General features: G+C 40.0%; 1 protein-coding gene across 1 annotated transcript; it reads right to left on the reverse strand.

Moving 5' to 3' along the window:
• Nucleotides 1–5,120: 5,120 nt before the first annotated feature.
• On the reverse strand, nucleotides 5,121–22,034 carry gabrg1 (gamma-aminobutyric acid type A receptor subunit gamma1). Its single transcript, XM_063497443.1, has 9 exons — nucleotides 21,787–22,034; nucleotides 13,840–14,000; nucleotides 12,268–12,335; nucleotides 11,506–11,726; nucleotides 11,173–11,255; nucleotides 10,274–10,411; nucleotides 9,982–10,134; nucleotides 8,148–8,347; nucleotides 5,121–8,056 (listed from the first exon to the last, which is right to left on the reverse strand). Exons 1-9 carry the CDS (start codon nucleotides 21,822–21,824, stop codon nucleotides 7,775–7,777), a joined length of 1,344 nt encoding a protein of 447 aa, XP_063353513.1. The 5' UTR covers nucleotides 21,825–22,034; the 3' UTR covers nucleotides 5,121–7,774.
• Nucleotides 22,035–23,918: the final 1,884 nt, after the last annotated feature.

Consider the following 23,918-nt stretch of genomic DNA (forward strand, 5'->3'; position numbering starts at 1 on the left):
TTTTATCACTGATATTGGTTCTGTCTGTTGGACTTTGGGAAACACATAAATAAAATGAAACAATATATGATACACTGCTGCTCTGTCCCTTATAGCCAGTGGTGTCAACCAAAGGGAGAGGAATTTATTGCCTTTGGGAGAGCACTGAAAGAAGAGGACCCCAGACTTATATCTGTAGCTGCCTTTGTTGATTTACATAATTCGTTTAAAGAGCAAACCAGCAAATGACCCAAAAAATGGTGTTAATGGGTCAAAAACACTTGGCCTAGGTGTTGCCAGTGTTGCCCTAACTATAAGCTAAAACTATAAGTTTTAAACCTAATCTTAAAAGTAAAGAGGGTGTCTCTTCCTCTGAATCCAACTTTTAAATATGCTAGCAACCACAAGTAAGAGGCCAACAAGTGCTCAGCATCTCTGGGAACTCCTTCAAGACTGTTGGAAAACCATTTCAGGTGACGAAATCATGAAGCTCATCAAGAGAATGCCAAGAGTGTGCAAAGCAGGAATCAAAGCAAAAGAATCTAAAATATGAAGCATGTTTTGAGTTATTTCACACTTTTTTGTTTACTGCATAATTCCACATGGGTTCATTCATAGTTTGATGCCTTCAATGTAAATATTCATGAAAATACAGAAAACCCATTAAATGAGAAGGTGTGTCCAAACTTCTGACTGGTATTAGAATAGAATAAAATAAACCTTTATTATCCCACAGGTGAGAAATGTGGGTGTTACACAGCTCTTATAGCAAGGGGAATATAAAATATAAAAGGAAGACACAAGGTGGTCCTATTTACATAAGCAATTGAAGTTCATACATACAGGCAACAATGTACAGAATATGTATAGAAAAACTGTACATAGCTATATATATAAAATGTACAGTGAAACAAGCTGATGAGTAGGATGACCATGTTAAACTGTGTAATTTAGTCTGACAGCTGCTGGTAAGAATGACCTGCGGTAGCGCTCCTTCCTACACTGTGGGTGTAAAAGTCTACTGCTGAAGGAGCTGCTCAGTGCTCGTACAGTCTCATGCAGGGGGTGCTGTCTGTGATGGATGTTAGCTTAGACAACATCCTCTCCTCCACAACCTGCTCGATGGACTTCAGCGGACAGTCCAGGACAGAGCTGGCCCTCCTGACCAGTTTGTTGAGTTTCCCCCTGTCCCTCTCTGCCATTCCACCACTCCAGCAGACCACAGCATAGAAAATAGCAGACGCCACCACAGTGTCGTAAAACGTCCTTAGGAGTGTCCTGTTCACCCCGAAGGATCTCCCCAAAGTAGCAGGTGGAGACGACTTAGACCCTTTTTGTAAAGTGCATTTGTGTTTGTGGACCAGTCCAGTTTGTTATTGAGGTGAACACCCAGGTATTTGTACTTCTCCACTGTTATAATGTCCAAACCCTGGATGTTCACTGGTGTAATAGGAGGTGGCTTCTTGCTGAAGTCAATCACCAGCTCCTTCGTCTTGCTGGCATTGATGCAAAGATGGTTCTGTTTGCACCAGCTGATGAAGTCCTTGATGACCCCTCTGTATTCAAGTTCGTTTCCCTCCGACACCCGGGCCACAATGGCGGTGTCGTCCGAGAACTTCTGGAGATGGCAAGTGTCTGTGTTATAACTGTACAGGGTGAAGAGGAAAGGGGCGAGCACTGTTCCTTGTGGGGCCCCCGTGCTACAGACTACCACCTCAGACACACAGTCCCGCAGCCTCACATACTGTGGTCTGATTCTTATATAGCGCTTTCCTACTCTCCTGGAGTTCTCAAAGCGCTGTATACAACATGCCTCATTCACCCACTCACACCCACTCATACATCACTTCTAAACTCAAGTGCAAACTAACCAACATTCACACTCCGATGAACGCATCGGAGGGCAACTTGGGGTTCGTATCTTGCCCAAGGATATTTGGCATGCAGGCTGGGGAAGCCAAGGATTGAACCACCAACCTTCCAATCAGTAGCTGATTTGGCATTATTTGAACTGAATTATATTTCTCTCACTGGAGCCGTTAATGTGGCAGTCCTTTTGAGAAGCAATTGAGAAGCTTTTCCAGCAAGACACTGCTGCCATTGCTGGTCAGTTTGATGCTGTTGCTTTGTCTGACTTGTCAAAGCTGGCTCAGGGTTGCGGGATGAGCATTCTAAGCAGAGATGCCCAGACCTCCCTCCTCAAAGTCATCTTCTCCACTTCTTCTGGTAAGACACTGAGAGATGCTGGAGAGATTATGCGAACCATGACACATAATCTCTGCAGCATTTCTTGAGCTTCTCCCAGGGTTTATATTTCCAAAACACCTCACCTAAGAACCACCCTAGTCAGATGTCTCAACCACCTGAACTTGTCAAGAAACCAACAGAATGATGGACCTAACCTGTTTATTTATAGACTAAGTGAACAAAGAAAATCATTGTCTGTGATGCTGTGACGTCGTCAGAGAGATGACAAAGATTTTACAGGTTGTCCAAAGACATGCAATCAGTCACAAAAGCTTACAGGGATCAGAAAATGCTGAGAAGTATACACAGAAACAGATTAATTCCAGTACTAGACTGGCAGAAATCAAGCAAACCCTACATGACTGAGACCTGACACAATGATCTGATGATGACTGACTGTTTGCTTCAGTCTTAAGAGGCCAGGATAATAACCTGATGAGCAACGGGTGAGCTAATCAGCTGATCTCTTAAAGGTGAGCAACCAACAAGGAAGTGGAGAAGCCTAGACAAGCCAAGGGAAGGCAACTGGACAAATGGAATCGGCAGGCAAAATCTGAAAGAACAAACACATGATTAGGAGGCCCTCCTGCTCTTTTTGCTTTGCCGTGCCAACCAGAGACTCGATCTCCCAGGTGAGGGATCCAATGATGCACCGGGCTGGGAGGATCAGTTCATTCTCCATTGGGTGGGTGGGGTTCCAAGATTGTGAACTGGTGGGAGAGAGCATCTGGCTTAGTATTCCGGAAGCCTGGGTGGAAAAGGATCATGATGTGTTTAACCCTCAGAGGGTCCTGGAGCCATTTTTCATCCACAGCGTTTTTTAATTTCAAGCCATTTTCACTGTGTTGAATAGAATATAGCCAAACTTTCCAAACATTTTTTTTTTTAATCATATTGCTGTTTGGACATATGCCAGGTGATCGGTCCAAACATCACAGAGACGTTCACCTCCCTCAAGCAGGTCCCTCCATTGTTCCAGTGCCAGCTTCATCGCCGGCAGTTCTTGGTCCCCCACATTATAACTGTGTTCTGTGGGAAACAGGCGATGAGAACAGAAAGCACAGGGCTGCATTTTATCAATCACTCTCTGGGACAACATTGCATCTACCCCAGAACCTGAAGCATCGACCTCCACAGTGAACTGCAGAGAAGGACCCAGTTGAGCCAGAACAGGTAAAGACGGAAACCAATGCTTAAGGTGGATGAAGGCTTCCTGGGCTGAAGTCAGGTTAACGGAGCAAAGATTTTTGTATAGATCCTGATTTTTATTCTTTCTCCTTCTTGTTTTGGCCCTCACCACCCGTCACCTTTGGCGTAATAAGACTTTGAGATAATAATGTGAATAACAAAATAAAATAAGATTAACAAGAGGAACCTAGAGTCTATAGCGCTCCTCTTGGCAAAGCAAATGTGTATGACACAACAAAGTCCAGAAGTGTGCTTGCTAAAACTGCCAGACAGGATAAGTTTAAAAGAAAATAGATAAATAATTTTATATAAGGAATATCATCAACAAAATATTCAATTGCATAAACAACAAGTTGTTAACTATCACAAGAAGCATGTCTAAAAGTAATTGTGTGACTGGAATAAATACACGAATTCAGTGGCAGGCTATGAAATACTGATTGAAAAAACATGGTTAATACTGACTGACAGTTTTTCACATGATAAACATTAGTGAGGTTTTCCCGCTTCAACATCCAGTCATGTAAAACCATTGGAACTGTTTTTAGGCACTGATTTATTTTGTCACAGTGTATTGAGATAGTAGCCACAATACAGTATGAGCAACAATTACAGAGAATGGCACTGTATCACAGATGTGTGATAGATGTGTTAATATGGCTTGAGTAGAATGAACATATAGCTCTATACCAGTCTTCCTCTCACAATGCTCATGATCACACAACATGCTTTGAGGTTTCTGGGCTGAATGAAAACAGCACTTTTTTTTTTAAATGAGCTACTTTACAAAACAATGCTGTGGAAAATATTATTCAATCATTAGAGCAAATATTTAGGTAATCATTCCAGGTATTTGTAAGCAATAAACATTTGTTATATTTGTTTTAATAAATAAAAAGCATTGGAATCGTCTTATGATCATAATTTTAAAAGTTACAAGAGGGGTGTGTTGAAGCTGTGGCGAATGAAAGACCTTCACATTTTGTAGACCCTATCTTGCCATAGACAAGCTATCAGTGCTAACACTAAAGACACAGCTTTGACAAAATGCACATTTCTTTTTATGAACGATTAGTAGTCAAAAGCAAAATATCATTTTATCTCATCAGCACTATATTGAAATGCAATCTGTGGTATTTAAAAGCACTGTCATGATGAGAGTCAGGCCACAGTTTTGTAAACCATGTGTATGTCATTTCCTTTTGGTACAGTAACAGGATTATAAGGCTGCATCAACTTCTACACTGCATTCTTTCATCTGAATGTGTTTCAGCTTTTAATTATTTTGACCTGAATCGGCAAAAATGACATATTTGACTGCTACAGAAGATCAGAGACTTCTGCTTGATTTTTGGTTTAAGAGCTCAAACGTCATTACTAATGATCTGTTATCTAATTATTTACTGTTTTGTTAATACTAATAATTGCAGTAATTCAAATTTTACATAATTTGGTTCGATCAGTGACGGTTAACTAGAAATGAACACACTTTAACAATAACTACACTGTCAATGTTTGCATAGATTACCACTTCTTTTTCTTGTTTGAGAATGACACGTCTATTGACACCTCCGAGCGAGTAAATCATTTTCATGTCACCTCTGTCAGAACAACTGTGTTATGGCTATAAGGAAATGCTATGGGCAAGGTTAAGACTACTGTGCATGGAGACCTGATTACATTTACAGCCCCCCCCCCCCCCCCCCCCCCCCACAGCAAAACAAGACATGCACAGAATTTATGCAAAGAAACTAAAGTGTGATTTTTATACAATCTATACACAGTATCCTACTAAATGTCATTTAATGTTTCTTTGGTGTATCTGAAAATGTACTAAACTATTATCTGTAGTCTTCTTATGGGGAAGTTTGACTTGGAGATAGTATGAATATATTATCTCCAAGTCTGATGTTTTAAAGAATAAGAATGGTCTGCCTAGTAATATAAAGCGACTGTTGTTGTGACTTGGCGCTTCATAAATAAAATTGAATTGAATTGAATGAATGCTGACCTTTGTTTTAATCCCTTTTTAAAACAATGCTTTACCAGTTCTACGCAGACACAGTATATCTGTGAAGGTTCTCAGTCATCCAGGTCATCGTAGTCTTTGCAGCTCCTTAAACCATAACTAGTACATTTATTAAGAATGAGTATTTTTAGGAATGAAAGCTGTATCCTTCAACAGTTACATGTAATTCTCAGTATTTTTTCATAATGCTGTACATTCATTTCAGCACTTTGTGTTTGCACATTTGTTAAAGAGTAGGAAATTACCCAATCCTAAATGTATTAGTATACACAGTCATTGTTTATATAAAATCCAATACTAGAACTTATCTTAACACTGGCTAACATCATCACAATTGCGTAGTACTGAGCCCTTTTAAAGACAAAGTTTGAGCTTCATGATTTACATTATTTGTCGCAAATTAAAACTGCAGCGCTGCGGTAAGGTGACCATACTCCGCATGGCTTAGAGCGGCTGGTCTGGGTTTGGATCTGACTTCCCTTTGCTGTCACTCTTCACCGTAGCTATCCAAAATACATTTTAATGAACAAACTGCAGAGCGATTTCAAGTCTGTTATTTCTGTGGATGTGAGTCCCTGTTTTTTTGATGTGGCTATTTTAAGTAGCAACACTGAATCCAAAAATAGTTCTTTAACAGTGAATCTTCAATTAAAGGCACCGCCTTCTCTTTCCTCTTCTCCATCTGACATTTTTCTGTTGGTGCTGAGCACGATGGTAGGAAATGCTCAGGTACTGGCCATCAGGTATACACTATTTTCACGAGGCATTGTGGGATATTTTGATGGCATCATGAAGAGAAATCTGCCTTAAAATGGTTACGAATGCGTACAATATGATCCACAAGCATAAACTAAGACTTACAAATGTGTGCAGTGATTTGTGTGTAACTTTTGTGGACTCACTAATGGGTACACCAATCCAGACACAAATATGACGCACGTAAAACTATTTTACAAATGTGTTCATCCAAATCTGAATAAGTACTGATTATTTTTCCACAGTTTATTACGTTCAGCTCCAGCTGTGTGGTCACATTGCTTTGTGTCTGTATGTGGAGTTCCACAGAAATCGCTGATTTGTAAATCTTAGTTCACGCTCGTGGATCATATCACAACTTTCAAGGGTAACTTCTCTCCGTACCCCAGACAGCACTACAAAATGAGAAATTTACTGTACAGTCCAATATCCAGCAAGTAGTGAATGATTTTAGCCATAGCCCTAATTTTGATTTGAGTATTGCAGAACAACAGTCCAAAATATTAAGATCATAATTTTGAGAACAGGAGTCCAAATTTCCACTGGCGTGACTTAAACAGTGATATATGGTGAATAGTGCTTTCTACCTCACTGCAAAATAGATAGCTACAAGATTTATGAGCCTCAGTCATTTCTGAGGAAAAATATGAAACAAAGCAAGCTGTAAGTAAAAATCTAGTGTATTGTATTTTTTTAAATTGTTGAAAGCTGCCATTAAAACTTTGTTGAAAATGTTGTAACTCTAAGACAATATTACTGAAAACGTTTCAGTGACATTGCTGTTTGTCATGCGGCAAAAGTCACACTGTGTTTTATACGCAGCAAAAATGTATAAAAGGAAATGCAAGTCTAGTTTGTATCTTCCTTTAAATTCAGAATTGTGCCTTCAGCAGTGCATCATCTTTATGATGTTATAATATAAAATCAGGCCTCTGTAAAAACGACCACTTCTCGACAACTCAACGTTTGGCCAATACTACAAATTTATCCTTCTAGATTCTGAACAGAAGCTGGTCCAGTTGACCTCACCGATCATAATGCTCCAGTTTTTCAGCTATTTAACCACACGCTCTGTGGTCATTTGTAACGACCAATAGGACCATAGATTTCTCAAACACACTGCTGATATTTCAAATATTGGCTGCTGACCTGCTTACAATCATTTTAGTTATATAATAAGAGCTACTGGCTTTTCTAAATGAGTTAAAAAATCTAATAGTTTGCCATTATATATTACAGCTACAATGCACCTTCTTCTTCCTACTTTACAATGTCAATAGCACAGCGGCAAGGAATAAACAAACTATATTAAAAAGTGACGCCAAAAACTCCTCCGTGTCCTCTTGAGTTTAACCTGTGCAAACATTTGATGTAATTCCAAATGTCCACAACTATAGTTTCAATGAAATTCAGGGTTCTTTTCCCATTTCAACTTTTGCATCTTGCTGGAATCGGACGGCTGGTAACAGTAAGCCGTTAAAATGACTACCCCCTATTTCTAACTATATACAAGTAGCTCAGTCTCTGGGAAATTTTGTATATGATACACTCCGGTTGTCCTTTGAGGTGCCAGTTTTATAAATATAAATAACCTATCCAATAAACCAGATTGAAAAGGCCAAAAGCAGTAGGAAAGAATATTCGTGAATAAGAATCGATCTTGGAAACTCGCACGTGCATCCTGTTTTCACGCCAGGCACCTGAACGGCAGTCGTCAAAGCAGCAGAAGAAGCTGGCACAGTCTTTTCCATCTAAACACTCATAAGCATAATCATCCTCCCCATGATAGGGTACAATGTTATTCATCTGCAACAGCGACGGGCCGGGTCGGATATTCACCATGCTTGATGCTTTCTGCTGTAGAGGGAACACACACAGTCATTTTCCCGTGTTAGTACTTGATGCTGTGGCTCTTTAATGAAGAAGGGATCAAATAAAAATCTGGTACCTGTGTGTTGCTGGCTTTAGCCTTCTTTGTCTGTCTGTTACTGGTGAAATAGTGCAAAGTGCCATACTCCATAAGAGCAGCAAAGGTGAAGATGAAGCAGACAGAGACGAAAAGGTCCATGGCGGTGATGTAGGAAACCTTTGGCAGGGACTTCCTGGAGATGGTACTGAGAGTCGTCATGGTAAGCACTGTAGTGATGCCTTAATGGATTGAGACAAATTTAGTGGTAGAATATCAGTCCTACAAATATTGATAAACACATAAACACAAGGTGGTTTAAATGTTGGACTTGTTTTTTAGTATGACTTAAACAGAAGAATTGCAGTAGTATAAGCAGCAGCACCTCATAAGACTTAAAGACATAAAGGAAACTTCTACGTTGCAGAACAGACAAGTAATATTATCAGCCTTTGCTTGGACATTGTTTTCTAACTTTGTCAAAAGTAAAATATAACAAATATTCATTTATTTGATTAAATTACTTTTCGTTAGTCATCTAAATTATGACAGGATAAAGAAAAGGAAAAATAAAAACATACGTTATTCACCTAATTTATATGTAATAGCTGAGTGTTCAGTCACTATTGTGTCCTTTTACTATATCACTGTGAATGCTCCTCCTCACGAGCACATGGTACATATGTTGCTGGTAAGAGACAGGGGAAGTGAAATAATATTAACTGAGTTTACCACAATGCTTCCAAAGTTTCTAAAGAATTAGCATCGCAAGAGTGGAAGCATACAAGACAGAGAGCTATTGGAAGAAAGCTGATTCTGTTCAACATGAAGCAGCATTTTCAGTGGTTCCATCATGCATTCAATGACTTCTTCAGTCTCGGCTGACTGCAGGATTTCCCAGCCTTAAAAAAAGTAAATCTCCATAAATAATTAGCAAACTGGCACCAGTGACTAACACGGGCCATGAGGTCAGTTTCATGATCCTTAATATGCAAATTGCCATGGCCATTGATCAATGGCCATGAGTACTATTCACAGAACAGCCACTGATCAGTCTTTCCACATAAACGGCCTCCTTGCCTCCCTGCTCAGACCAGCAGGATGTGAAAGAGTCCAGTAAAAATACAAAAAAGTACAACTTTTACTGGAGTATATTTTTACACTAGTACTTCTACTTAAGTATTACTTAAGTACAGCATATCTGTACTTTTGCCATCTTCACCTGTTCTACACATATAGATCAGTTTTTAAGTTTTGACTCTCATCGTCCACTGGAATATACATTGGGTGGGTGAACACCATCCCCATAGACACAGCGAGCACAGAAGAAGGCATCATATCAAAAAGACCCAGAGAATAGAGTGTATGCTGTAACTTCTACACTCAGGAAACCGAACAACCTCTGGCTATGAGACGACACAGAGCACGACCTCGTATGGCCAGGTCTATTTTGACCTGAAGGCCAGTGGCCACTCTGTCAATGATGAGGATGTGCTGGACAGGGAGGAACGCTGGTATGAGCAGTGATGAAACATTTATTCCACTGAAAAAGCAACGCCCAGTAAACAACTTTCAATGTAAGACTGACTGATTGTGAAAAATAAGGTTATATTAATTTATTGGGCAGAGAGTATGCAATTTTCCTTTTCTAGTCCTGCATACCTTAAACCAGTGACACCATCACAGGGAGAATACTTAACCCTCAACTTTCAGATATCACAAACTATAACGTGTGCTGTATAATTTATAGTAAGAATATTCAGAAGCTGATTACAGCTCATTATATTCAAATATTTCAAAGATTAAAGGATATTACAGTAATTTACAGAAACATTTACAGCCTGATTTTATCTGTGCCTGAATTAAATGATCAAACCTAGAGATGTTCGTGCTGGGACGGCGTCCTTGTTAATCCAGAAGGAGACCCAGGATAAAACCACAATCATGCTGCAGGGGATGTAGGTCTGGATGGTGAAGTAACCCATTCTCCGACTCAGGTCAAAAAAGATTGTCATGATGACATATTCCCCTGAAAGTTTAATAAATGAAGGGCAAAAGCAAATTCATGTGATAATGTTGACTCTCTGCTTTCATAAAACAACAACAGCTTGTAGCATAAGATTAAAGTCAACATTGATACTATGATAAACTTGGTTACAGTCTCTAACCTGACTGCGTGTGTGCGACATCAGAGGTGTTCCTCAACCCCACAAAGGCAAACTGGTAGAGTCTCCAGTACCGCTGGTCCGCCACCTCTACTGCTCGTCTCTGCCACCGATACATGATCTCGTTTTTAGGATAACCATCTACAGCCCAAACATAAACATAACTGTAAATAACTGTGTTTTTGACAAGAAAGTACAAATGAGTGCTCCACCTGAGGTGTGTATTAAAAAAAAAGAAAATTCTTTGTCAAAAACATTGTTTATTTAGACCACTATACATTCATCTGACTTCTTCATGTTTGAAGGTCTAAATGATTCAAAATGCAAATTTAAGGATGTCGTTCTAATACTTCTAAGGTTATGGGTTAAATGTTAATAAAACTTAAGAAAGGCCTATGTTTAGGAAATACAATGGCTCCGATTAAGATAAAAGCAAATATCAACTTTTACTTGCATTGACATGCTCAGACTTCATTAACATTGTCACAACAAGATAAACAAAAAAAGTATGAAAAGCTGTTTTTACACCAAATGTCTGTAATGCGTTTGTCCTTCTTCTAGCATGGAAGAAGCGAAACTACGAAGAAGATTAAGACAACAATAAGAGATGAGCAGCCAAAGCACAATGCAAGTGGCAAATGAAGGATGAAACGGATAACATGACAGCACAGAAAAAAGTGCATAATTCATTAAGTCTGTCCAAGAAATGGGACTGTGTGGCTTCCTCTCTTCTCCTGGTGAAGTAGATGATAGATTGGCACAAGCCAGCCTCAAGCAGATGGGGCATTGGGCAAGGAGAGGGCGAATAAAGGCTTAGTCGGTATGATTTTCTGATAAATTATAGAAACTGCAGTTGAGATGACAGACTCAACAATGAGAGGGGAATATGTTTGACCACCTACAGCTTGAAAACTCCAGTGGACACGAGTGCTCATCCATTGGAAAGTTATGCAGCTTAAGGTAACACTCCGCATTTATAGTCAACCTGACAAAAACAGAATTATGTCAGAAAAAAATAATATGTCGGAATTGTTTTTCCCTGCCTAATAGTATTAAAGTCACCGTATGTCTTCTCTTTATTTAAGAGCGTAAATACATAAAAAACTATCAGACTTTGACAAATTGGATTCACTTAAAAGAGAACTACATGACAAAAAGCAGATGTACACACTAAAGCTGCACAAATGACAAATACTTTCAAAGACATTAGCAAACTGGCTACAAAGCTGTCCTACCTTAATGTGTACATGACTCTCCCATTGCTCCACAACCTAAGGAGGCGGTTGGGAGTAGTGATCCAGTGGGCATTTGATTTTCGGGAATTCCGGAAGAATGTGTCAGGAATCCATATTTTGCCTACCATGTTACTGTTGAGCATGAGCAGCTTCATCGAGCTATTGAACTTCAGACGGCTGTCATACCATGTCTGGGCAAAGAAGATGTCAATTGTGTATTCCTGCAACAGATTTTGGAAATCAATGCAAACAAACCAGAACAATTTTTAAACAGTAGAAGAATTTGCTTTTGCCACCTCTATAATGTGTTGCATATTTCACTCAGATGTTCTCTTATCACTTCTCTTTTTTCACTGAGATGTTATAAAAATGACAAAAGTTTGTTCAAATGCCTTTGAATGACTTTGGTGACACGTTGACCATAGAGAGTGAAATCAAATGATCAACATTCATTAAATAAGTGTTAAAACTGCTAAATAATTAAATCAATTACAATCTTACATTTTGAGATTTCCCCTTAATAAATTGTTGGCACTTTGGACCACATTTCACTTTATTTAAACAGAGTTTTCAACAAGGAGGACTCTTCCTCAGTGGGTTGAAGTTGAAAGCCATGGAAAAACTAATACTGTTAGGGGACTTCTTTGAAAGAGCATTCAAACTGTAGAATGAATACAAGTTGTCCAGATACTGTTCAGGTTTGTAAAGACATTCAATAACCCTGGATAAAGAATCTAGAGATATGTTGAGAGGCAGGCTTACCATGTTGATAGGGTCCACTGGTCCAATGCTGTTGACATACACAGCTGTTTCAATCACTGTGGGCCTCACTGAAACACAACAGAGAGATATACTGCACATCATTTATTTGGAGGTGGGGGTGACGTTATGTTTACTGAAAGTGTGGTCAGAATTGCAGAAATGATGGAAAATTATTTGACCTTTTCTAAGATGTGTCTTAATTTAACTCTAAACAGCAACTCTCATGTCTGTATAAGATGAAAGATGAGCCGAGGGATCGCCGTCTCTTTGATAATATCGCAGAACTAATTTAGGAAAACTCTGCACACCTGAATCAGTGACAGGTGCATAGACCATGCATATCTGTTAAATCACAGACCAAAATACCTTCTGTTGTTGCTATTTTCAATTCAGTTCAATTCAATTTTATTTATATAGCACCAAATCACAACAACAGTGGCCTCAAGGCGCTTTATATTGTATAGAATAATACAATAATACTATTATTCCAAAAGTTCAAAATTGCCCTGAAGATCAACTCTGCACAACCTGACAGTGGAAGACAGAAGCCAAAGGGGAGCTGATACTCACGACAGGACAGAAGTTCATATGCAGAGCAACATTATTTGCTGAACTATATTGCCGAGCATTCTTCACAGACTTTACTTAGTAACAGTAATGAGGTGACTCGTTACTCTTACTGAACCTTTAATTAAAAAATAAAGAAAAAAATACATTTTTTGTCATCAGTACAGTATGCAAATATTTATTATTAAATCTGAATTCATAAGAGTCTATCTAAACACTTATGGAACCATGCAGTGCTGACTTAATCACTCTATAATTGTCATGGTTCTGGGTCTTGGATCCAGTGTTTCTGGACATTACTGCTTATTTAGAATATTCTATGTGATTCTGAGGTTCATGGCCTTCGGTTCTTAGTAATCTTAGAGTTCTTCCTCCCTCAGTCCTGTGTTTAGTCAGCCTTGTCTTCATGTTGTTTATCTCCTGTCTCCGTGTTTGGTGTTCCCTTTCTGTCTTCTCAGTCAGTCATGTCTGTCTTTTCCCCCGGCTCTTACTGTCCTGCCTGTGTGTCTTAGTCTTTGTTTATTGTACTTCCTGTTTTATTTTGACAGTCTCTTGTCCTGTGTACACTGGATCCTGTTTTCTTCCCCCTGTCCTGTTGGTCTGTATCAACCCCAGCTCTGTTTCCACCTTGTTGCCAATCCTCTCATTATCCTGTGTGTATTTAAGTCCTCAGTCTCCTTCGGCTCGTTGTCATGTCATCCTGTTTGTTGTGTGTTCCCATGTCTCCTGTGAACTCTGTATTTTCCCTCATAACCTCCGAGCCTCCTAGTTCTCTAGTTTTTTGGTTGTTTCTGTTAGTCTTTTTGTTTGTAGTATGGTGTTAGAGCAAATAAAGTTGCCTTCTTTAGTTACTCCCTTTGTTTCTAAGTGCATTTGGGTCCAAGCTCTGCCTGCCACACAGTGTTACATGACTTAATGTTGTAATATCATCTTTATCATACAATGAAAACTCCCTTAAGATAACTATAATTGTGAATTTAGGTCAGCTAAATTGAAGTGATATACCTCCAATGTCAGGCCGTAGTTTGTTGTCATAACCTTGCAGCAGTTTATTAAGGATCAGCGTTACATCGCTCTCATAGACCTTTGGTGATAACACCCAGGTCTTATTTATGGGTACATCTTCATAGTCCTCTTCGTCCTGTTTACTGGGTCCAATAGCTGAACTGTGGAAGAGAAAACATTGTAAAAATCAAACACACACACACACACACACACACACACACACACACACACACACACACATATATATATATATATACTACCAGCAAAACATTTGAACACACCTTCTCATTTATTGGTTGGTTCTTTATTTTTACTACTTTCTGCATTGTAGGTACACACTGAAGACAATAAATATATGATACAAGATATAAGGAATTATGCAGCAAAGAAAAATGGATAAAAATGTCCATATTTCAGATTCCTGTAAGGAGCCGCCCTTTGCTTTGTTGACAGCGCTGCAGACCCTCAGCCTTCTCTCAGTGAGCTTCATGATGTCGTCACCTGAGATGGTTTCCCTTCACAGGTGTGTCTGTCAGGGTTTGTTTGTGGAATTTCTTGCCTTCTTAAATGGGTTGGGACCATCAGTTGTGTTGTGCAGGTTGGTGCACAGCTGACAGCTCTATTTGACAACTGTTAGAATTCATATTATAGTAAGAACCAATCAGCTAAGTAAAGAGAAACAACAGTCCATCATTACTTTAAGAACTGAAGGTCAGTCAGTCTGGAAAATTGCTAAAACTACAAAACTGGCTCACGTGAGGACCAAGAGTCCCCTCTGCTGCTGAGGATAAAGTCACCCGAGTCACCAGCCTCAGAAATCACAAGTTAACAGCAGCTCAGATAAATGCCACACAGAGCTCCAGTAGCAGATACATCTCTGCATCATCTGTTCAGAGGAGACTGTGTGAATCAGGCCTTTATGGTCAAATAGCTGCTGAGAAACCACGACTAAGGAAAATCAACAAGCAGAAGAGATTTGTTTGGGTCAAGAAACAGAAGGACCTCATGAAGCTCATCGAGAGAATGCCAAGAGTGAGCACAGCAGTAATAAAAGCAAAGGGGGGCTGAAGACTCTAAAATATCAAACATGTTTTGAGTTATTTCACACTTTCTTGTTTACTACATAACTCCATATGTGTTCATTCATAGTTTGGATGCCTTCAGTGAGAATCTACAATGTAAATAGTCATGAAAATAAATAAAGAACATTAAATGAGAACGTGTGTCCATATATACATATACCTAGATAGATAGATAGATAGATAGATAGATAGATAGATGATGTAATTTAACCCTTTAAAGCCAGGTGTATCGATACTTGATATGTTTTTGTGAGTTTTTCAGACTTCCACATCATCAGCGTGACTTTCTGAACCTCAAAAAATAATATAAATTGCATGATACATTTTTAATGACTAAATTGCAAAAATATGGCTAAATTAAAACGCATATGTGCAGATTAAAATTTGATATATATTTTTATATATTTTATCTACCACTCCATTATCAGAAAATTAAAGATTTCTGGCAGTTATTTCATGGTTCAGGTTATAAAGGGTTAAATGTTTGTGTGAGCATGCAGTTTATGTAAAAATACCAGAAAATATACACCAGTCATTCACAACAACCACTGAGAGGTGGACGGAATTACAATATGATCTATATATCATATATCTCTATCACTTTAACATATAATAATGGCTTGATTACATGCTCAATCATTCAACTAAGGAAATCCCAGAAAGTTTATTCTGCTTATCTGGATGTTGTGTTTTCAGTGGAGAGAAACATTTGACAACCTGCAGTCAGCCAAGAGGTCAGTTGGATGAGTGACAAAATGTTTTTCCCACTGATAATGCAATGCCCACATAAACAGAATCTACTTTCTGGTATGGCAGTCAGGTAGTCAGGGGAAATAAGAGTAGAGCTGGCAGTAGAGAGGCAACAGTATGTGGCTGGAGACTGAGTGGGCAGTCTGTTGTTGTCCACGGTTGCCACCCACGGCATGCCACTGTCGCCTAAGCTCGACTGTTCGCTTATGTCCTGAAAGAACAGAGAGCAGTAGGTGAACTGTAGAAGGTCCACAGTGTCTGGGACCACAGAGCTGATGTGTGTCAAGACCAGCTTATCAAAGCACTTCATGACGGTGTCAGGTACGCTATCTGGGGTACCACTTGGGAGGAGGGCGGGTGCACCCTCAGACTGAGGAGACAGCAGTCATCACATTGTGCCTGTCTGAAGACCAAAATGGAGGGGAGGCAGTTTTTGGGGGCCAGCTGGTTACTACTCCAGCTTAGCTGACCAGACCCTTAACCAGTCTCACCCCGAAGGGTGCTAACTGACACAGCAGCAAGCCATTAACCAATTATGCCTCTTTATTTGTGGTGTGTGGGGAGAAGAGACCAGAGTCGGCGGTAGAAAGGTGACAACAATGGACTGGGCCGACTGAGTGCTGCTGCAAAGCAGTGAACAGTAGAAAAGCTGTGTATAAATAACACTGACCAAGAGAAATGCTGTGTCTATGATGCATGTGTGGAGGTTTACTTAGCGACAGACATGCTACCGTGAGGTTTAGGGTAAGCAGAAAATAAGCAATTAGTTTTCAGACAATGTTCTGACTGAAACAGGTCTCCCTTTAAATACAAAGGTTTGCTAAACGTTTGGAGAGAAATTAAGAAGAAGAGACAGAAAGAAGAGAGAACTTAAATTCAATTTATCGCACCAAATCACAGCAACAGTCACTGAAAGTGGTTTATATTGTAAGCTAAAGACTCTACAATAACAAAGAGAAATCCCAACAATCAAACAGCCCCCTTTGAGCAAGCACTTGGAAAAATTGAGGAACAAAAAACTCGTAACAAGAAGAAATCTGCAGCACAACCAAACTCAGAGATGGGCAGCCATCTGCCATGTCTGGTTAGGGATGATGGGAGGAAGACAGGATAAAAGACACACTCTGGAAGAAAGCGAGACGTTAATGATTAGTAGTTTGTCTTCGAAATCCAAACTGGGAGCTGTTTCCACAGAAGAGGGCCCTGGAAGCTGAATGCTCTGCCTCCCATTCTACTTTTAACCCTAAGAAGCACAAGTAAGTCTGCAGTCTGGCAGCAAAATTCTCAATTGGGCTGTACTATCAGGTCTTCAAGATAAGATGGGGTCTGATTATTCAATACCTTGTATGTGAGGAGCAGGATTTTAAATTTCATTCTGGATTTAATGTAGTATATTATAGGAGTATAGGAGAAATCTGCTCTCTCTTTCTAGTCCCTGTCAGGACTCTTGCTGCAGCATTTTGGATTAACTGAAGGCTTTTCAGGGAGTTTTTAGGACTTCCTGATAATAGTGAATTACAGTAGTCCAACCTGGAAGTAATAAATGCATGAATAAATCCCTAGCAAACGGTATGGGGACTGTAATTAATTTTAGATCACTTTAATAATTAATTGCATACTGAGCACTCAGAATAAAATAGGTTGTTGAGAGTTTGTGCAGACTTAGTGGAAGGCCAAGTGTAGGAACTTAGTACGTAGCCTAAAGCAGATAACTCGTAAGCTGGAGAGGAAATGCCGTATCACAAATTTAGAAGATCATCATTTAGCCTGGAGAAATAGTTTGTTGCTTTATAAGAAAGCCCTCCACAAAGCTGATTGAAGAAAATAAGAACAACCCCAGGTTTCCCTTCAGCACTGTAGCCAGGCTGACAAAAAGTCAGAGCTCTATTGAGCCAACCATCCCTTTAACGTTAACTTGTAATGACTTCATGAACTTCTTCACACATAAAGTTTTCATTTTTCTCTTGGAGAAGGTATTTGAATTTGTTCCTTGTGGGACTTCTGTTCTGGTGGCAGACCTGGCTGCTCGTTAACTGGATGCAGCTGCAGGCACTGCAAGTGAAAACAACTTTCCCAGTTGCAGGAAAACCTTGTGGCCCAGTGTGGGGCCACAGCTCAACCACCTCTGCTTCCATGGCTCCTTCAGTCATGCTATATAAGATGATGGAGATGGATGACTCACAGCAGCATAAATGTACCGCTATTTTGCAACGATCAGGAACAGGCTTTCTTGAGTGAGTAATGACACTTGAAGAAAACCCCTAGTTTTAATGCTAAAAAGCAATCAGGAATGTATTTTCCACTTGGCTCGTTTTAACCAGATACTTGGTTACATTGAATATGATAAAACTGTAGAATAAATTATGAGAATTCTATTTGCTGGGTATCTGAGGGGATGCCAGTTCCAAAAGGGCAGTTGCACCCTTTATCATAAACCGAGGCCCCATTTGACCACATTGGCATGGCTGTGTGTTCAAAATGGATCTAACACGCCCTGGCCCTGAAAGCAAAGCTTTACACACAGATGGTTATCACAGCAGAATTTGCTTCAGGCCTGGGACTGTCAGCAGTGTCTGTACAACAGGGCATCTAGACCCTGACAGTTTAAACTGGTACTTGTATTGTTCCCTTCATTCAGTTTAAAGTTACTCACCAAGTGACAAAGGACATTTGTGGTCAGATGGAAAGTGGGAAATGTCAATTATATTCTGACAGGGGTAGAGCAACACAAATACACCATCTTAACCTTCTGAAAGCTTGGAGGGAGTGAGTGCCTCTGAAACAGTGAGCTTCATGAAAGACAGAGATGAGTTGTGGTCTGAGGTACCAGATTCAAACTTTTCCACCTCACTCCTTTGTCATGACCATCTCACAACAGCCCAGAGAGAACATGTTGCAGCTTTGCAACAGTGGTTTGCTGATGTGTTCTTCAGCCATGCCACGCTACACCACACTAATACGACACTATATTGAGTGTGACGGTGTATTCACAACCCTAGAGATTGTAGGACCTATAGGACCCTGAACACAAGAGAAAAGTTCAGAAGGAAATGCTACGCTGGAGATAGGAGTAAAGGAAGAGTGTTGTATGGTGTAGCCCCATAGTTTTAGTCATGAAGAAAGATGGGCCAACATGGTTTTATCTAGATTAGTGCATGGTCAATAAGGTTTCACAGTTTGATGTTTATGGCAGGGCCTAGGTCAACAAGCTGCTGGACTAGTTTAGTACTGCATGCTTTTTCACAACACTGGATATAACCAAGAGCTTCTGCCAGAGACCAAGGAAACATGATGTTATCCACTCCATATGCTTTACAACAACTTTACACTCTTCCTTTCAGGATGTTTGGCTTTCCAGTGCCTTATGGGCAGGATGCTGGATGATGTTATCAATTCATTGCAGTTCAATTTGCTTTACACACAGTTGCCCCAAAGCAACACCTGGGCAGAGAATGTGCAGGGGTTGGCTGCAATCCTGGAGACCCTGGAGCAGGTGGATCTTGGGGGTTGACTACTTCATGGTACACATTAATTGTAAGCTGTTGGAGTGGGAGGCTCAATATAACACAGTAGAGAAAAAAAACTGGGTATTCAGTGGTCGGGATCCTCCACTGTTACCTCCTGGAACTGCCAGTTACCCACACTTCACTCCAGTGGCCACACCACATGAAAGCTGCACCCAGATCATTCAGTGGTCTCTCTTTCTAGTCCGTGGAAGTACTCTTTCTGCAGTGTTGTGGATTAACTGAAGGCTTTTAAAGTAGCCTAGAAATAATAACTGCATGAACTAGCTTTTCAGTATCACTCAGAGACAGAATGCTTCTCTTTTAGCAATATTAAGCAGATAAAAAGACAGGGGTGCAACACAGTTGTTTATTGAGCAAAATTTCTCACAGGTTAGAGTAACGGTATAGAAACACTATTAGAATTTTAGAGTAAAGCACAATTCCTGAGCTTCCACAGAACTGTTACACCTATTTTTTTGTTTGTTTCGTTATTTTCTCTGTTGCTTTTCAATCTTCAGTGCTCCCAGTTTGGGTGAGCCTGGGTCCACTAGAGTCTTCAGTGATTCACACTCCAATGGATGCATCAAAGAGCAACTTGGGGTTTGTATCTTGTCCAAGGATATTTGGCATGCAGACTGGAGCAGACAGGGATTGATCCACCAACCTTCCGATTAGTAGGTGACCTGTTCTAATACCTGAGCAACAGCCACAAATATCCAGAATAAACAAATATCCAGGACGTCTGTCATCTCTGCTAAAATATTGCTAAAGTTGGAACTATCTCATTCAGGCTGCTGGGAAACATGACCATGCATTTGTTAATTCTAGGCTGGAATTCACAGAATTCCGACTATGATTCCTTACAGACTGCTCCTTTTAAAAGACTTTTATTAGCAGGCTTTTATAAAAGTTCCCTGAAAGTTCCCATTGTTGCAATTTCTGACCTTTTTCTTTCAAATAGGCTTTATAACACACGCTCACATCCACTCTCTTCATCACTTACAAACACACATGCACCCACACACCAACACACACACAGTGAAATTATATATTTGCTTGTGTACCTTCCTGTTTTGTCTTTCAGGTGTTGTGTATTGCTTGAGAGTGCTTTGTTACAGATCCAGATTGTCTGTTTGCTTCATCCTGGATTTTCCCCCATCACCATTCTTTTCTCTCTTTTCTCTCTTTTCTCTCTTTCCTCTCTCCACTTTTTTCTCTTATCTTTTGCCAATCTGTTCTAGACCCACTGTCCGCTCCAGCATAATATCCACACAGACAATAATATGGATAATAACACAACCAAAACATTACCAAGAGGAGTCTACAGAGAGTCTACGTTGGTCCTGTTGGGAAAGCAAATATGTTTGGCACAACAAAGCATTTAGACCATTAATCTGCTTGCTACAACTGCTGGACAGGACAGGTTAAAAAAAAGTTCCCTGAAAAGACTTCAGCTGATCCAAAATGACTGAGAATGGGATAGATAATACTCTTTTTTTAATACTCTGTGTTAAATCCAGAATTGTTTGTAAAATGATTCTTCTGACATACAAAGTCCTGAATAATCAGGCCATATCACGTCTTAAAGACCTGTTAGTATTGCATGCCCCTTAGTAAAGCATTTTGTTCTTAGACTTCAGGCTTATTTTTGGTTTGGTGAGTTTCCAAAAGTAGAATGTGAGGCAGAGCCTTCAGCTATCAGGCTCCTGTGGAATAAGCTCCGAGCTAGGATTTACCGGACACGCACACACCCTCTCTACTTTTAAGAGAAGGCTTAAAACCTTCCTTTTAATAATACTTTTAACTATACTTATGGACCAAGCCTCATTTTTGTAGCTAAAGGCTTTAGGATGCTGGAGGACTTCCAATGATGCATTGAGCAGTTATTCAGTTCTCCACTCCCCTCTTTTGGTGTCTGCATTAATTTTAATCTTCTGTCTCTCTATGCTCTCGTTTCTTCTTTTCTCTTTCCTGTCAAACCCCAACTAGTCACAGTAGATGAATGCGGCTCCTTGAACCTGGGTCTGCTGTACATCAACTGATGAGTCTCTCTCCAATATTTGTTAGGTTTTTACCTTACAAAGTCCTTAAAGTGACTGTTTCAGAGAACTGGTGCCAGGGTTGTGTTAATAAAGCTGAAGTTGATTCAGAGAGTCACGACATAATTCACACCTTGGTGACAGAAGTCCTGATTATAAGAAGACTTTTGCGTCTGTCCAAGAACTAAATCCTCAGCTATGTGTTCACGAAGAGCCCCAAGATATTCTACTGATGTAACAAGACAGATAAAGCCTTGTGGTTTATTACCTTCTCAGTAATAAACCTGTATGGAGGTCAAATAAAAATCTATTAGACGCGACGGAGAAAAACGCTGAAATGAAAGCCAAACTGTTTTGGTGACAAAAAAGGATTATTTGAGCTGTGGTCTCCTACAACACCACAGCTCAAATAGCATCCTGCTATAAAACCACCACAAGAAAAACGCAGCGGATTATGTCGAGGACAGAGCGCAGAGGCGGCGACATCTGCAGCCATTATCTCAATTCGTTTGTCGGTGTTAACTGCCCCGATCGAGACATTGCTGCTCATTTGCATCAATACACACTTACCAGACACCCAGAAACACGTAGAGCAGCCAGTGATACATGTCTTTGTCTTGCGCTTCTCTGAAAAGCGGGAGTTTTATCCTCTCCTCTGGAGCGAAGCACACTGCGCTGTCCACGCCAAAAAGGGAACTCGCGGAATTTCGTCAGGTCGCGTATAAATCCTACCGCTGATGCTCAATGTAGCGACAGAACAATGTGAGATGGGTCCATGATAAGTGTGGAGGGGGAGGAGGCTGCTGCCAAAGAGCTGACTCTGCTGTAGTTCATCTGCAGTGCTAGCAACAGACTGTTCTGATAGATGCTGCACTGATAGCCCAGTGGTGTCACGGAATCATCCGTCCTTTTGTATTAAATGATCTAAAACTTAACCGTTTTACCACAATGCCTCAAAGGACATGTTTTATTTTATTGTATTACACTACAAGTCACAATCAAGGCTTCAGTGCATGTTATTCTATACACTCGAAGCCTTTATCTGCCCACACACTCATTCACAGACAGATGCATCCAATACGTAATAAGTTTTAGTGTCTAGCTCAAGGACATTTGGATGTAGGTGTAAAAACAGGGATCAAGCCATCACATGACTGGGTGACCTCCTCTGAACATCAGTCTTTCTGAAATGAAGAAAACAGAGGTCATCGTGAAGATGTAGCCTGCTGCAGCGCAGTGCTGCTGTGCAATCAATCCATAATGTGCACGATCTGCTGTGCACAGCCTGTCCACCTGTCCGCTGGGAACAACCACAGGCCGTCAACCTTTGCTTGAACAGTTGATGAACTGATTCAGTGCTGTGTTGTTCATGAATGGAGTTTTAAGAAGGAAGGCAGTTGCATTAATTCCACTCTGTACTCTTCAGGATTTCTCCGTTTGTCAGCAGGTTCTTGATATAAATATATATATGTGTGTGTGTGTGTGTGTGTGTGTGTGTGTGTGTGTGTGTGTGTGTATAGGTACTGAAACCAGTATCACAAACACACATCTATACACATCTATCTCTGTCTACATGTAGTGGCTGTAGAACAGCAGTCACTGCATGAATAGACACGTCTACATTTAACACATACAGAAACAGTCTGTCAAAATGTCCAAACTTTTATTCATCTGTAAAAATGGTTATTACAGATATTCCTGTAATTAATACAACTACAAGATAACAACCAAGTAAAGGTTTTTGTTGTTGTTGTTTTAAATCAACCATGATTTTTAACTGAGTTATGATGGACTAAAATTACAGCCATGACAGGCTGAATGTTTGTGGAATGCCACTGTAGAAGGTAGGCACCGTTAGGTTGGCTCTACTTGCCCTTAAGTTTCTAGGCTCTTTCCTCATAGCTTTTTAAACTAGCCAAATATTCTTCTGTCTGAAGTCTGAAAAAGTTGCAGTCATATTATGGTGTATTTGTTTGCCTGTTACAAGGCCATTGTCCTATACTCAGGACTCTGTTCTTCTTTCTTACAGTGTTGTTGGTGCTAAAAACCTGGCTTTCTCTAGTTTCTTTGATTTGAAAAGTAATTAAAGACTTCTTACTGATGTCTTCTGTGTAGCTGAGAAGCCCTGATTCGGGTCTGGAAGAAAAACTGCAGATACAGATGAATACCCCAGGATCACTTGATGATGTAATTCAGTGACACCAGCAGAGGTGGGAATGGTAGTGACCTTGTTCTGCACTTTCTGTTGGGGACCTGAGGGAGGATGCCCATCAGGCAAGACTATTCTTTTCTGCCAAGACTTTTGCTGTGACCCCACCTGCATTGCTCCATCCTTACAGCTGACTAATACAGTCCCCTACACGTTTTGTCAAATAAAGCAGCCTGAAAATATGAATATATATATATAGTAACATATAAGACTAAGAATGAAAATAAAAATAAGAAGAAAATATGCAATGGGGCGAGAGATGAAAGAGAAAACTTGAAAGAAAACAAGAACATTGTAACTAATACTTTTACGCTGTGGAGACTGATGGCAATTTATCTGTCATGACGTCACATTTCATTAGTGAATTAACATCAATAAGTTAGATAACAGGGGAAGTGGAGGAGAAGAAAAACAATGTAGTGGATTATTATATGGAGTTAATCAACCAGGGAGTGGTGCTGAGGCTGATCTGTTCGTCCACAGCGACAACAGC

Source organism: Pelmatolapia mariae, linkage group LG16_19 (assembly GCF_036321145.2).
Source record: "Pelmatolapia mariae isolate MD_Pm_ZW linkage group LG16_19, Pm_UMD_F_2, whole genome shotgun sequence".
Lineage (NCBI taxonomy): Eukaryota > Metazoa > Chordata > Actinopteri > Cichliformes > Cichlidae > Pelmatolapia > Pelmatolapia mariae.